At 41.4% G+C, this 15196-nt stretch overlaps 1 protein-coding gene and 1 pseudogene across 1 annotated transcript; both read left to right on the top strand.

Moving 5' to 3' along the window:
• Nucleotides 1–1414: 1414 nt before the first annotated feature.
• LOC135746763 (trace amine-associated receptor 13c-like) lies at nt 1415–3940 on the top strand. Its single transcript, XM_065265451.1, has 4 exons — nt 1415–1518; nt 1821–2118; nt 2223–2303; nt 2960–3940. Exons 1-4 carry the CDS (start codon nt 1415–1417, stop codon nt 3938–3940), a joined length of 1464 nt encoding a protein of 487 aa, XP_065121523.1.
• Nucleotides 3941–11496: 7556 nt separating this feature from the next.
• On the top strand, nt 11497–14614 carry LOC141282894 (uncharacterized; annotated as a pseudogene).
• Nucleotides 14615–15196: the final 582 nt, after the last annotated feature.

Genomic DNA, 15196 nt, shown 5'->3' with positions numbered 1-15196 from the left:
AGGCTCTTTTTATATGGTATGTAATTACTTGATGGTAAAGACTTCACCAGCTAACAGAAAAGTTCTAAGTTTACCCTCAGGGAATTACTGAAATCAAAATCCTGCTTCATTACAATCACAAAAGAAATAAATTTAACACCAGATTTAATACATCTACTGTATAAGACATTGTAGAATGGGAGACAGAAAAGTTTGCAAGCCTAAATCAGGGGCAAATGAAAGCAATGTCATACTGCTGTCAACAAAATAAATTGTCTTAAAGTCTGCTGTTTTTATTCCTGCTGTATGAAATGATCCAAATGAATATGTTGTAAACGGGACTTAAAGGTACAATTTGTAAGATATATTAGCAGTAAAATATCCAAATTTTATGGCTCGAAGGGCGGACCGCGCAGCGCTTTCAGGACCGTGGATGGATCCCAGGACGGGGCCGCGTGGCGGGTTCGGTCTGCGTGCGCCTCTGAGGAATTTAATGACAAGATCATGTTTCCCAACAAAGAGAGACCGGCTATAGGAGCGTGTTTCGCTGCAATCGCTGCAACGTAAACTTTAAGCGTTGAGGATGCTCGACCGCCGTACATCTCCTGCAGGAAGGAGAGAATATATTCCACGTTACAAATCTCTGGGTTTAAGCTTTTCGCTTTGCACCAGTCAGAGAAAATAGACCATTTTTGATCGTAAAGGTGGCTAGTAGATGGGGCCCTAGCTTCCGTCAATGTGTCTAACACTCGTTCTGAAAGGCGTTGAGGTTGCCGTTCAGATACCATACGTGGAGGTTCCATAACTCCGGCTGCGGATGCCAAATCGTCCCTCTCGCTTGAGAGAGGGGGTGTTTCCTCAGCGGTATCGGCCATGGAGCTGAAGTATTCAGCCGCCAAAGGTCAGGGAGCCACGATTCATTGTGCCAGAGCGGTGCAACAAGAATTACTGTGCGCTTTTCCTCTCTGATCCTCTGAAGGACCTGTAGTAACAATGCCACCGAAGGAAAAGCATACAGGAGATGTGATGGCCATGTTAGAGACAGGGCATCGTGGTGTTTTGAGAAGAACGTCGGCCACTGCTCGTGCTCGTCTGAGGCAAATAAATTGATTTCCGCTCGGCTGAAGACAGTCCAAATTCTCCCGACCAGCAGCTCGTTTTGGCACAAAATAACGCATGGCTTGCGACGATTTCTGTGCTTCTGTGAAGCGCTGAGTGAAGCCTTCCACTGCAGAGCCAAAAGCCTTCCATCTACCCGACGGTGACACAGGAGAGTCAAGGAGGGCAACTCGATCCGTGTCCTTGATGTCAGTCAGCGTGAGCCACAGATGTCTCGCCAAAACGACCTGGCTGGCCATGGCTCATCCTACAGCCTGGGTAGCGACCTTGGTGGCGCGAAGGGCCAGGTCAGTCGCGCTGCGCAGGTCCTTGAAGGATGCCGGGTCCAGACCCGCCTCGCCCATGTCTCGAAGGAGCTTTGCCTGTTAGACCTGCAGCACTTCCATCATGTGGAGAGCAGATGCGGCCTGGCCATCAGCGGTGGGTGTAAGACTTCAACGCCAGTGAAGACGTCAGGCGGCAAAGCTTGAACAGGTGGTTAAGTTTCGATCTCCAACCGCCGGCCGAGGACGACAGAGGTGGAAAGCAACAGACTCTTCGAGTGGCAGCAGCTTGGAATATCCGTTTTCATCAGCCCGTCCATGACTGAAATGACCTATGTGACGGCGCTCTGAGCTCGAGTGGAGTGAGGGGCAAGCCAAGATTTTGTGAGGTCCTGGTGTACCTCCGGGAAAACAGGGAGTTTGCTGTTGGTGAGCTGGTTGATGGCGCTCAGGTTAAAGATACCATTCACCCGAAGCCGCCTATTCCTCCAACTCGTCAGAGGATGACATCATCTCGACCGTGTCACCGGACCCAAAGGAAACCATGCTGCTAGCACTCGGTAGGGGGCATTTCTTCCTTTGGACAAAGTCATGGGTTGACGGCAAGGAGATAGCATCGCTGATGCTTAAGCGGGGGAGCACGGGCAGCTTTCCTCTTGAAAGCGGAGAGGCGAGTGTGCAGCACCGTGAGGGGAAGAAGCTATCAGTGGGCGCATCTCGCCTCGTTGAGCCCGGCTTCAGCGTGGGCGGGACCCAGGCAGAGGACGCACTCATCGTGGAGATCCTCCAGGGGCAGAGGGGCTCAGCATATGAGCCACAGTGCTGAAGCGACATTATCTCAACGCCCTTCTGCTCTTTTAGATAAATTTGGAGTCTCAACCAGAAAGCGGCAGGGGAATACGCCAGGCGTTGAATCCACTGCAAGGTTTGTGTCGACGGCGAGTAAGGCTTCTTCTTCTTCGGAGCAGCAAGAGATTTGCGCTGAAGGAGAATGCAAGAGAGCTCATGGCGCTCTCTCCCAGACTATAAAGGGCGTAACCGTATTGAAAGGGAACTTAAAGTTAAAGACAACAAATCCCATAATTCCACGCTGCTTTAGAGCATCATTAATCTACGTCTTTGTTATTATTTTCATTGTAAGCCCTCTAGCGGCGGATTGTATAAATTGTATCTTTGAGGAACATGCATTCATTTGCAGAGCATGGACTGGACCTGTATTGATAAAATGAATCACAATGGAAAAAATCATGCCCTGACAAAGACGGTTTTATTGCCATTGCAGTGTTGTTTCGGGGAAACCAAAGTTAACTTCCGGCCTGTTTAATTATAATGGATGTTTTACAGAAAAATGATATACACCCTCCCCTTGATCAAAGGATAAAATAAATACTTATTAAAAGAAAATATGTCAGATGCACTAACAGGGTTTTGCATCTGGGCTCAATATTTACAAACATCTAAAAATGAAAATGTTAAAAAAATAACATCCACTGAAAATAATGTTGCATCAGAGTGGGCGGTGAATGGGTTGAGTCAGTCTGATCTAGACATAATATAAATGAAAGAACAGTAAGGAGATCAGATCAAACTGTTAACAGGAGGAGACTTTACTCATGGCCTATAAGACAGAAGATCATAAGACTCAATACTGCTTTCCTGCTATTAACTCATCATGCATCAAGACAAAACGCTCCACACATGTATACAATATCATGTATGTGTTTTTTTCATTGCTGTCAATATGGACTGTGTTTCTGAATCTGCTGGTTATCATCTCCATCTCTCACTTCAAGAAGCTTCACACTCCAACCAACATGCTCATTCTCTCTCTGGCTTTGGCAGACCTGCTCATAGGACTTATTGTCATGCCCTTGGAGGCGATTAGGTTAATTGAAACATGTTGGTACTTTGGAGAGACAATCTGTAGAGTGTTTTCAGTAATCATGGGGCTGCTTTTCTCAGCATCTCTAAGTAATTTAGTTTTAATAGCTGTTGACCGTTATGTGGCTGTGTGTCACCCTCTGCTGTACCCACAGAAAATTACAGTGACTAGAATAATAACTATTATCTGTGTTTCCTGGTTCTGCTATTCAGCTTATAACATTTCAGCTTTAACTACCTCACAAACAAATTCCACATGTAAAGGAGAATGTATATTTATGCTTACTTTTGACTGGAAAATCACTGACCTGTTTGTGTCTTTTCTGTTTCCTTGTACCATTATTATAACTTTATATCTGAGAATTTTCTATGTCGCACATCATCAAGTGAAAGTTATAAACTCTCTGATGAGGAGTGGAAAACATCTAACAGAAGGTTCAGTAAGGAGGAAATCTGAGAGCAAAGCCGCTCTGACATTAGGAATCATTGTGATGGTTTATCTGTTTTGCTGGATTCCCTTTTACAGCTTATCTCTAACACCAAACACAAGAATGACTTCTGTTATAGCCTGTTTTACTTTATGGATGGTGTACATTAGTTCAGCTCTGAATCCTCTCATCTATGCTATATTTTACCCCTGGTTTAGAACGTCAGTTAAATATATCTTAAATTTATCCAAACTATTTAAGCCATCTTAACTTCTACTGGTCTTGTTCATTATAATAATAACTACGGTTCTGGATTTAAATAGTTTTTTAAGAACTGGTCAATGGGGTTCAACAAAAGATTACATCAAAAACTGAGAATATTTTTTTAAAAAGGCCACATTTAGCAGATTTTAATAGAGTAGACGGACTAAAAAGGGCATAAAAATAAATATTACACCAAATAACAATCAAATGTATTTTTTACAGAATGTAAATGCAATTATTTATTAAATAAATAATCTGTATTTAAAGCAGTTCCCGTCTGTCTGTTGTGTTTTTAAAAAATGGGAATAAAAATGGAATACATTTTACTCCTGTCTTTGAAGTAAATTTGAAGTAAACCTAAAATCAATTAATATTTTCCAAACATGCACAATTTTTAACCAAAAGCCGAGAGGAATGTTGTTTTGTGATGTGCTTTCATGATGACCATGCATGATATTTTTCTCAATGACTGCAACTGAGGGTCATATTTAATTTTACAGGTACATTACTGTCACTAAAAGGTCAAAATTTAAAACACTTCTCTAAAGACCTCTCTTATGATGTGTATTTTGTTAAGTTCAATCTTTTACATTAAATTAGGGGTAAAATAACAAGAATCAGATCTTTGAGGTTTCTAAGGTTAAGAGGTTTTTAACTATGTAAATGATACACATAACTACATACATTATGTTAACAGGAACCTAATACTAAACTGCACTCATACAGCATTTATGTCACGGTGGAATCCGTGTCATGTTTTGTGTCTGTTCCGATTGTCTATTGTCGTCACCTGGACTCTTGTTAATTAATTACCTGCCTCATCACACCTGTGTATCGTTAGTCTGTTTGTATATACCCCTGCCTGTTGTATGTGCACTTGCCGGATGATTGTCACTGATGTCATGTTTGTTTCCAGTGTTTCAGTCATTGTTCTTACCTGCCCGTGTTGTTCCTCCTGTTTGATTTAATGTTATTTATATTAAATGTTACCCTTTCGAGTGAACCCTGCGTTTGTGTCCTTACTCGTGTTCCCGATCGTGACAATTTATTAGTTCATATTAATTTCAAACCTTCATGTAAAGCATTACCGTGAAACCAAACATATTAATTCTTACAATTTAGAGTTGGATGTGGTCTTAGATTTCAATTCATTAGATAAATTTCCCAAACTAATACCCCCCCCCATGGACCCCTCACACATTTTAAATAGCAAAACACTGTTATTGACAAATGAGCCAATTTTACATTTGTTTCTGAAAGGTAAATGCTGTTCAAAAGCTCATTTTATATGATATGTAATTACTTGATGGTAAAGACTTTACCAACTAACAGAAAAGTTTTAAGTTTACCCTCAGGGAATTACTGAAATCAAAATCCTGCTTCATTACAAGCACAAATGAAATTCATTTAGCACCAGATTGAATACATCTACTCTATAAGACAATAAGAATTAAACATGAAAGTTTAGAAGAAAGAAGTACAAAATGAATCACTATGTTGTAGAATGGAAGACAGAAAAGTTTGCAAGCCTAAATCAGGGGCAAATGAAAGCAATGTCATACTGCTGTCAATAAAATAAATTATCTTAAATTCAGCTGTTTTTATTCCTGCTGTATGAAATGATCCAAATGCATATGTTGTAAAGGCACTTAAAGGCACAATTTGTAAGATATATTCGCAGTAAAATATCCAAAAACCACTAGGCCAGTGTTATATATTTTGTTAAGCTGGTTATTATCAATATCTGTAATGTTTTCAACTAATTGTAAATTGTGAGAAAATTGCCATTCTAAACAGAGGCCCAGGGCAGTGCAGTCACCTGTCAATGACGTTAATATCCACGTTACCTTTTGTTACCGCCTTTACTGATGTAGAAACCACATGACAACAGTGTCATGGACAATTGCGGAAGTATGCTTTATTGTATAGCATCTGTCGGGCTACTGGCTTGTTTAATTCTGTGCTGTGTTAACACACCATCGAATTGGACTAATACTGCAACATCTATGACTAACAATTTAGTTTTTAACATAACATGAAACATTGCATAATAAAATAATACGATGTCATCAAACGCAACATTTATAAAAGGATAAGGTTACTCACGTAACCCTGGTTCCCTGAAATAATGGGAACGAGCATTGCATCAGATGCTGACGCTATGGGGGAAACTCCTGTTTACTCCGCGATTGAAGCCTATTACAGACCTATGGCGATCAAGCCCGCGAAAGGGGCAGGGCTACGCCCTTCATAGTCCGGGAGAGAGCGCCATGAGCTCACTTTCATTAGACTGAAGCGCATAGCCAAATAAAGCTTGCTGCGTAGGCGTTTGTAGCACAACCAGCTACGCAATGCTTGTTCCCGTTATTTCAGGGAACCAGGGTTACATGAGTAACCTTATCGTTCCCTTTCAATACGGTTAACTTCGCATTGCGTCAGTTACTGACGCTATGGGGGAAAGTAATCCCATCACGCCGTGCATACACAACGGACTGAAGTGCCTTACCGTAGAGACACTGCATGTGGCCCTATATCCAGCATATGGTAAAACGATAGAATCACGCACATCCAAGTTAAATGTGGGGGCAGGATCAAATCAATGAATAAGTAACAAAAAAGAGAAGGATCCGAACACCAAACAGCTCCCTTTCATAAATTTATTAGGAGTGACGTTTCGGGTCTCTACAACCCTTCCTCAGACTCAGAGTCTGAGGAAGGGTTGTAGAGACCCGAAACGTCACTCCTAATAAATTTATGAAAGGGAGCTGTTTGGTGTGCGGATCCTTCTCTTTTTTGTTACTATATCCAGCATATTCATCATTTAATAAGCAAAAGTGAAAGCACCATATAGAATGGGGTTTTTAAACGCACTGGGAAGCACATAACATAGCACAGGACGGCGAGATCACAGAGCAGGCCGCGGGTGTGCGAGAATTAAGTAAGTTCAGAGTCACGTTGGTGAGCTCGCTGAGCGCACCGCGATGTACACATAAAACGCATGAGCGTGCATGAATAAGCCAAGAGAACCTGCGCTTGAAGGGCAGGGACGTCTAAGCTGTAAAATCTGACAAACGTAGACCGTGAAGAACAGCCGGCCATGTTGCAAATATCAAGAATAGATACCCCTGTAGACCAAGCCCATGATGAAGCCATACCTCGCGTAGAGTGGGCTCTAACACCAACAGGACATTGCTCATTGAGGGAGGCCGTAGTTTGGTGACCGGCATACCTACCTGTAATGAATGATCCGCAAAGCTCACAAACAGCTGATCTGACTTGCGATTTGTGGCGGAGTGGGTTGTATAAATTCGCAATGCTCTGACGGGGCAGAGCACGTTCGGGGGTCGTTTGCCGTCCGCCGATGGGAGAGCGAGTAAAGAAACCACCTGAACTCTGAATGGTGTGGATAAAACTTTAGGAATGTATCCCGAACATGCATTCATTTGCAGAGCATGGACTGGACCTGTATTGATAAAATGAATCACGATGGAAAAAATCTGAATGCCCTGACAAAGACGGTTTTATTGCCATTGCAGCGGTGATGTTTCCGGGAAACCAAAGTTAACTTCCGGCCTGTTTAATTATAATGGGTGTTTTACAGAAAAATGATATACACCCTCCCCTTGATCAGGGGATAAAATAAATACTTATTAAAAGAAAATATGTCAGATGCACTTACAGGGTTTTGCATCTGGGCTCAATATTTACAAACATCTAAAAATGAAAATGTTAAAAAAAATAACATCCACTGAAAATAATGTTGCATCAGAGTGGGTGGTGAATGGGTTGAGTCAGTCTGATCTAGACATAATATAAATGAAAGAACAGTAAGGAGATCAGATCAAACTCTTAACAGGAGGAGACTTTACTCATGGCCTATAAGACAGAAGATCATAAGACTCAATACTGCTTTCCTGCTATTAACTCATCATGCATCAAGACAAAACGCTCCACATATGAATACAATGTCATGTATGTGTTATTTTCATTGCTGTCAATATGGACTGTGTTTCTGAATCTGCTGGTTATCATCTCCATCTCTCACTTCAAGAAGCTTCACACTCCAACCAACATGCTCATTCTCTCTCTGGCTTTGGCAGATCTGCTCATAGGACTTATTGTCATGCCCCTGGAAGGGATTCGGTTGATTGAAACATGTTGGTACTTTGGAAAGACAATCTGTAGAGTGTTTTCAGTAATCATGGGGCTGCTTTTCTCAGCATCTCTGAGTAATTTAGTTTTAATAGCTGTTGACCGTTATGTGGCTGTGTGTCACCCTCTGCTGTACCCACAGAAAATTACAATGACTAGAACAATAACTATTATCTGTGTTTCCTGGTTCTGCTCTTCAGTTTGTAACATTTTAGGTGATATAAGTTCCTCACATAGAGACTACACATGTTATGGAGAATGTAGATTTATTATTACTTTTGCCTGGACAATCATTGACCTGTTTCTGTCTTTTCTGCTTCCTTGTATCATCATTATTACTTTATATATGAGAATCTTCTATGTCGCACATCATCAAGTGAAAGTTATAAACTCTCTGCTGAGGAGTGGAAAACATCTAACAGAAGGTTCAGTGAGGAGCAAATCTGAGAGCAAAGCCGCTCTGACATTAGGAATCATTGTGATGGTTTATCTGTTTTGTTGGATTCCCTTTTACAGCTTATCACTAACACCAATTACAAGAATGACTTCTGTTATAGCCTATTTTACTTTATGGATGGTGTATATTAGTTCAGCTCTGAATCCTCTCATCTATGCTATATTTTACCCCTGGTTTAGAACGTCAGTTAAACACATCCTAAATTTATCCAAACTATTTAAGCCATCTTAACTTCTACTGGTATTGTTCTTTATAATAACAACTACGGATCTGGATTTAAACAGTTTTTTAAGAACTGGTCAATGGGGTTCAACTCAAGATTACATCAAAAACTGAGAATATGTTTTTAAGAAAGGCCACATTTTGCAGATTTTAATAGAGTGGTTTGTCATAAAACTAAAAAAAAAACATCAGGGTGCCCAGTGAAGTAGCGTGCACAGACCTTCTTAGGGACAGGGGCGGACAGACTAAAAAGGGCATAAAAACAAATATTACATCAAATAACAATCAAATGTATTTTTTACAGAATGTAAATGCAATTATTTATTAAATAAATCATCTGTATTTAAAGCAGTTCCCATCTGTCTGTTGTGTTTTTAAAAAATGGGAATAAAAATTGAATAAATTGCACACTTTTTAACCAAAAGCCGAGAGGAATGATGTGTGATGTGCTTTCATGATGACCATGCATGAGACTTTTCTCAATGACTACAACTGAGGGTCATATTTAATTTATTATGGTTTGGACATTACTGTCACTAAAAGGTCAAATACAAACACTTGTCTAAAGACCTCTCTTATGATGTGTATTTTGTACAATCTTTTACATTAAATTAGTAAACAACAAGAATCAGATCTTTCAGGTTTCTAAGGTTAAGAGTTTTTTTTACTATGTAAATGATACACATAACTACGTACATTATGTTAACAGGAACCTAATACTATATAAACTGCACTCATACAGCATTTATTAGTTATTATTAATTTCAAACCTTCATGTAAAGCATTACCGTGAAACAAAACATATAAATTCTTACAATTTAGAGTTGGATGTGGTCTTAGATTTCAATTCATTAGATACATTTCCCAAACTAATAACCCCCCCCCCCCCATGGACCCCTCACACATTTTGAATAGCAAACACTGTTATTGACAAATGAGCCAATTTTACATTTGTTTCTGAAAGGTAAATGCTGTTCAAAAGCTCATTTTATATGGTATGTAATTACTTGATGGTAAAGACTTCACCAGCTAACATAACAATTCTAAGTTTACCCTAGAACACTAGATTTAATACATCTACTGTATAAGACAATAAGAATTAAACATGAAAATTAGAAGTACAAAATGAATCATTATGATGTAGAATGAGAGACAGAAAAGTTTGCAAGCTTAAATCAGGGGCAAATGAAAGCAATGTCATACTGCTGTCAATTAAATAAATTGTCTTAAAGTCAGCTGTTTTTATTCCTGCTATATGAAATGATCCAAATTAATATGTTGTAATGGCACTTAAAGGTATAATTTGTAAGATTTTTTTGCAGTAAAATATCCAAAAACCACTAGGCCAGTGTTATATATTTTGTTAAGCTGATTATTATCAATATCTGTAATGTTTTTAACTTCTTGTAAATTATGAGAAAATTGCCATTCTAAACAGAGACACAGGGAGTGCAGTCACCTGTCATTGTCAATGATGTTAATATCCACGTTACCATTTGTTACCGCCTTTACTGATGTAGAAACCACATGACAACAGTGTCATGGACCATTGCGGAGGTATGCTTTATTGTATAGCATCTGTCGGGCTACTGGTTTGTTTATGGTACACTTAATTCTGTGCAGAATTGGAATAATACTGCAACATCTATTACTAACAATTTAGTTTTGAACATAACATGAAACCTTACATAATGAAATAAAATGATGTCATCAAACGCAACATTTATAAAACTTAAAGTTAAAGACAACAAATCCCATAATTCCATGCTGCTTCAGAGCATCATTAATCTACTTCATTGTTATTATTTTAATGGTGCGCCCTCAAGATGGTCTGCCGCCATGCCTGAAGCCACAGCCAACATAGCCATGCTTGAAGCCACAGCCAAGATGGCCGTCGCAATGCCTGGAGTCAGAGCCGAGATGGCCCTCCGTGCTCCACAACCCAGGCCCACCGCTGCTCCACAGCCCGGACCCGCCACTGCTCCACAGTCGAGACCCAGCCCACCCCTTCATGTTATGTACTATTTTTTTGGGTTCAGGAACACTGGGAGGTGTTCTTAGAGAGGAGGGTACTGTAATGAATTGGTGTGTACCATTTCTCCTACCACCAGGTGGCACCCTCTCCCCCATCTGGACTATGGACACACACACTCTACTTCTACATTCACTTACTTTTCTGTGTATATTTAAACCATGCCATTTCCTTTTTCATATTGCAAAGTATTGTCAGTTTATCCGCACATCAAGTGTATTCATTGATCATTGCCATTGTTCCATGTCCATGTTTCATGTTACGACCTTTGTGCTTTAAAGTAGGGTAGAGTGGGGCACAACCTTGTGCTTTTTGGTTTGGTATCTTTGAATAAATCTCTCATCTGCAGCTTCACAAAAAGGCCAAAGATCGAGGGAAACAATGGCTGTTTTCAATCCGAAGGCTGCAGCCTCCGGAGGCCGCATTTGTAGGCTGCAAATGTCATCAAAACTATCCGTCTTATTTCAGAAAATAAAAAATTATAAAGTTGACTATTATTCTAGGTTAATCGTAAATTGTTGTGATATGCTTTTGACTTGATTAAAAAAAAAGGAGGCATGATGACGTATTTAACCTGCATATGTGACGTCCGGAGGCTGCAGCCTTCAGTTTGAGAAACGGACAAAATAATTAAGTATTACAAGTTGTTTTTTTGTCCTTGTAATAAGTTTTCCTGGTCCTGTACTTTTATTTTGAAATATGTTTCTGTCCCTTCCCCAATGTGTTGGTACGTTGTCATGGTGGGGAGGCTTGTGTGCGTCTGTGATCCTGAGGGCTATACCGACAGGGGCAAGGCCCCTGGCAGGTTCAACTAAGCTGGTCAGGACTCATGGTAGAGGACAGACAAAGAGCAACACCTTGTCCGACAGGTTGGGGGTTGGGCGTGGGGCCAACAACCCCACCCCAGAAAAGAACAAGGTTACAGATTCGCAAACAAGAAATTCAAAAGTAACTAAGGCCCTGGGGGAGGATGGACCCACAACTGGAAAAAGTATGACACCTAGTAGGGAAAGCCTTTTAGAAGCTACTAGGCCGACAACCATCAACTATACCAGGACCACCACTAACATTGGAACATGGAATGTCAAAACAATGTTTGAAACCGGCAAAACAGCTCAAGTGGCAACCAAGATAAGTGAGTCTAGGTGGACAGGTGCCGGTCAAAAAAAGCTAGCCACAGGGGAGCTGCTGCTGTTCTCGGGCCACAAGGAAGCAAACACACCCCACAGCCAGGGAGTGGCCCTGATGTTGATAAAGATGGCGCAGAGAGCTCTCATTGGATGGGAGGCACATAGCCCACGGATCCTTACTGCTTGCTTCCACACAACAAACAGGAGGATTGACATGGATATCATCCAATGCTATGCCCCAACCAATGAAAGCGAAGATGTCAAAGAGGATTTCTATAACAGGCTACTGACCATCATCCAGGCATGCTCAAGACGAAACATCATCATCACAATGGGTGACTACAACGCCAAGATCGGCAGTAACAACCAGGGGTACGAGGAAATGATGGGAGATGAATGAGAATGGGGAGAGATTTGCCAACCTATGTGCCACAACCAAACTAGTCTAGGAGCTTCTTCCAACACAAAAGAATACATAAGGCTACCTGGGTGTCACCAGACCTTATGACGGAAAACCAGATCAACCATGTCTGCATCAGGAAAAGTTCAGAAGATCTCTTGAAGATGTACGGGTCAGAAGGGGAGCAGATGTTGCATCTGGGCGCCTGCATGAAGCTCAAGCTAAGGTGGGACTGGACAGGGCAATCCAGTCAACGCCAGAGGTACAACATCAGTGCTTTGAAAGAAACAGACAGGCTAAAAGTGTTTCGAAGCACACTCTCTAAAAAGGCCCAGATCCTACAACAGCAGATTGAGAGAGAGACCATGGATGAAAAATGGCAGAGCATTAAAGAGGCAATAAAATCAACATGTCAGGAAGTGCTAACAAGAAGCAGGGGCAAAAAGAATGGATCTCAGTGGGGACCTTAGAAAAGATCCAGGAGAGGAAAAGGAAGAAGGCAGAAATAAACAGCATTCGCCCATGTACTACACAAGCCAAGACCCAAGAGCGTTATTCAGAAGTAAATAGAATAGTTAGTGGAGTATAAGGGCAGACAAGAGAAATTACATGGAGGCACTGGCAGCAGAGGCAGATAAGGCAGCTCAAAATGGTAACATGAGAGAGCTATATATCAACATCAAGAAGCTCTCAGGTCAATTCAGCCAACCAGAGAGGCCAAGTTAGGGACAGAAAAGGAAACAGGAATAGAACAGCAAAAGCATAGATAGGCAGAGCATTTCAATGATCTCTTGAGCAGACCTTCTCTATCGAACCCAGTAAATATCCAGCTAGCTTATCGTTTGTGACGTTCCATTGAAGAAAGAAATGTATAAAGCCATTAAGCAACTGAGAAATGGGAAGTCAGCCAGGCCAGACACCATTCCTGCAGAAATTTTTAAAGTAGATAAAGTGACCACTGTGGAAATGCTCTATTCTCTATTCCAAAACATCTGGGAGGAGGAAGACATCCCAATATAGTGGAAGGAGGGCTATCTAATCAAGCTCCCAAAGAAGGGTGTCCTTAGCTCCTGCTAAAACTACAGGGGGATAACACTGCTGTCAACCCCAGGCAAGATATTCAATAGAGTCCTCCTAAACAGGATAAAGGATGCGGTTAACCCACATCTCCTAGACCAACAAGCTGGCTTTAGGAGATCTTGCACTGACCAGATAACAACCCTGAGGATTATCCTGGAACAGTCCTTGGAGTGGAACTCACCTCTCTATGTCAATTTTATTGACTATGAGAAGACATTTGACAGTGTGGATGGGCAGACCACCTGGAGTCTGTTGAGACACTATAGGATACCAGCAAAGATCACTAACATCAGCAGGAACTCATATGAGGGAATGACCTATAGAGTGGTACGTGGCCAGCAGCTTACAGAGTCTTCAGAGTGCGAACAGGGGTGAGACAAGGATGTCTGCTGTCACCCTTTTCCTGTTGGGAATAGATTGGGTAATGAAGACATCAACTGCCCAGAGGAGTGGCATCCAATGGACACCTTGAACAAAATTGGATGACCTTGACTTTGATGACCTGGCACTTCTTTCCAACACCCAGCAAAAATGCAGGAGAAGACCAATATTGCAACTCATTGAGCAAGCCTTGGACTCATTATACACAAAGGGAATAGCAAGATCCTCAAAGTCAACAACATCACGGCCCCCATCAGGCTAGAAGGAGAAGCACTAGAGGAAGTGGAAAAATTTACCAATCTTGGCAGTGTAGTCGACAAGCTGGGAGGGACAGTTGTGGATGTGAAGGTGCGGATTGGAAAGGTAGGGCAGCGTTTCACCAGCTGAAGAAAGTCTGGGGATCCTCTGAGCTGCATAGGAACACCAAGATCAGGATCTTTAACTCCGTGATAAAGCCTGTTCTACTGTACGGTCCAGAGACCTGGAGAACAAGAGTCACTATTGTGAAGAAAATCCAGTCATTTATTAACACCTGTCTCAGACGAATCCTAAGGGTACGAACATAATCAGTAACCTGGAGCTGTGGCAGTGAACAGGACAGCAGCCTGTTGAGGAAGAGATACTTCAAAGACACTGGAGATGGGTTGGCCATACTCTTCACAAGCCTGCATCCAATACAGCAAGACACACCCTCTTTTGGAACCAACAAGGGAAAAGGAAGAAATGCAGGCCAAGGAACAGCTGCCGCCTAGACCTGGATGCAGATGTGAAGAGGTCTGGCCATACATGGGGACAGTTAGAGAAGTTGTCCCAGGACCATACATAGTTCATGGCCTATGCCCAAAGTTGGGCGGTAGGCGTAAGTAAAGATAGTAAGTATGTCTCTGTCTGCCACATTCAAAGTTCTTTGTAATTCTATTAGTGGTCCTGGTGTTGATTGTTTCCCATGTGTGTCCAGTTCTGTCAGTGTCTCTCTGTCTCTCTCTGGTCCTTTTTCGGTTATTGCTGGTGTTATGGTTTGGTTCCCATCTTCTGTTGTGTATATAGTTCATAGATTATCTTGTTTTCTGTTTTGCCTTCCTTGTTATGTGTTTTTTTACACCTGTCTCTGCCTTTATCTCTCCAACATTACAGATTTTATACTTTTTTACTTGCACTGTATGAAAAAGATCTGATCTCCTTTAGTGTTCAAAAAAGCAAGAATTTTTTTATACATTATGTAATGAATAACTGCCGATGGGCCATTGAATTATAAGAAAAGAATGCACACCCAAGGTAACACAGTCTCACCCCATGTCGTCAATATTTGACGACACTTGACCATTCGTCAATATGTGACGCGGAGGGTATACCTTTCGCGTCATTTTTTGACGAACTGGGGACTTCAATACTATTACGTCCGTTGCAT

The sequence above is a fragment of the Paramisgurnus dabryanus genome, chromosome 10 (assembly GCF_030506205.2).
Source record: "Paramisgurnus dabryanus chromosome 10, PD_genome_1.1, whole genome shotgun sequence".
Classification (NCBI taxonomy): Eukaryota; Metazoa; Chordata; class Actinopteri; order Cypriniformes; family Cobitidae; genus Paramisgurnus; species Paramisgurnus dabryanus.
This window is presented reverse-complemented; position numbering and strand designations above follow the sequence as displayed.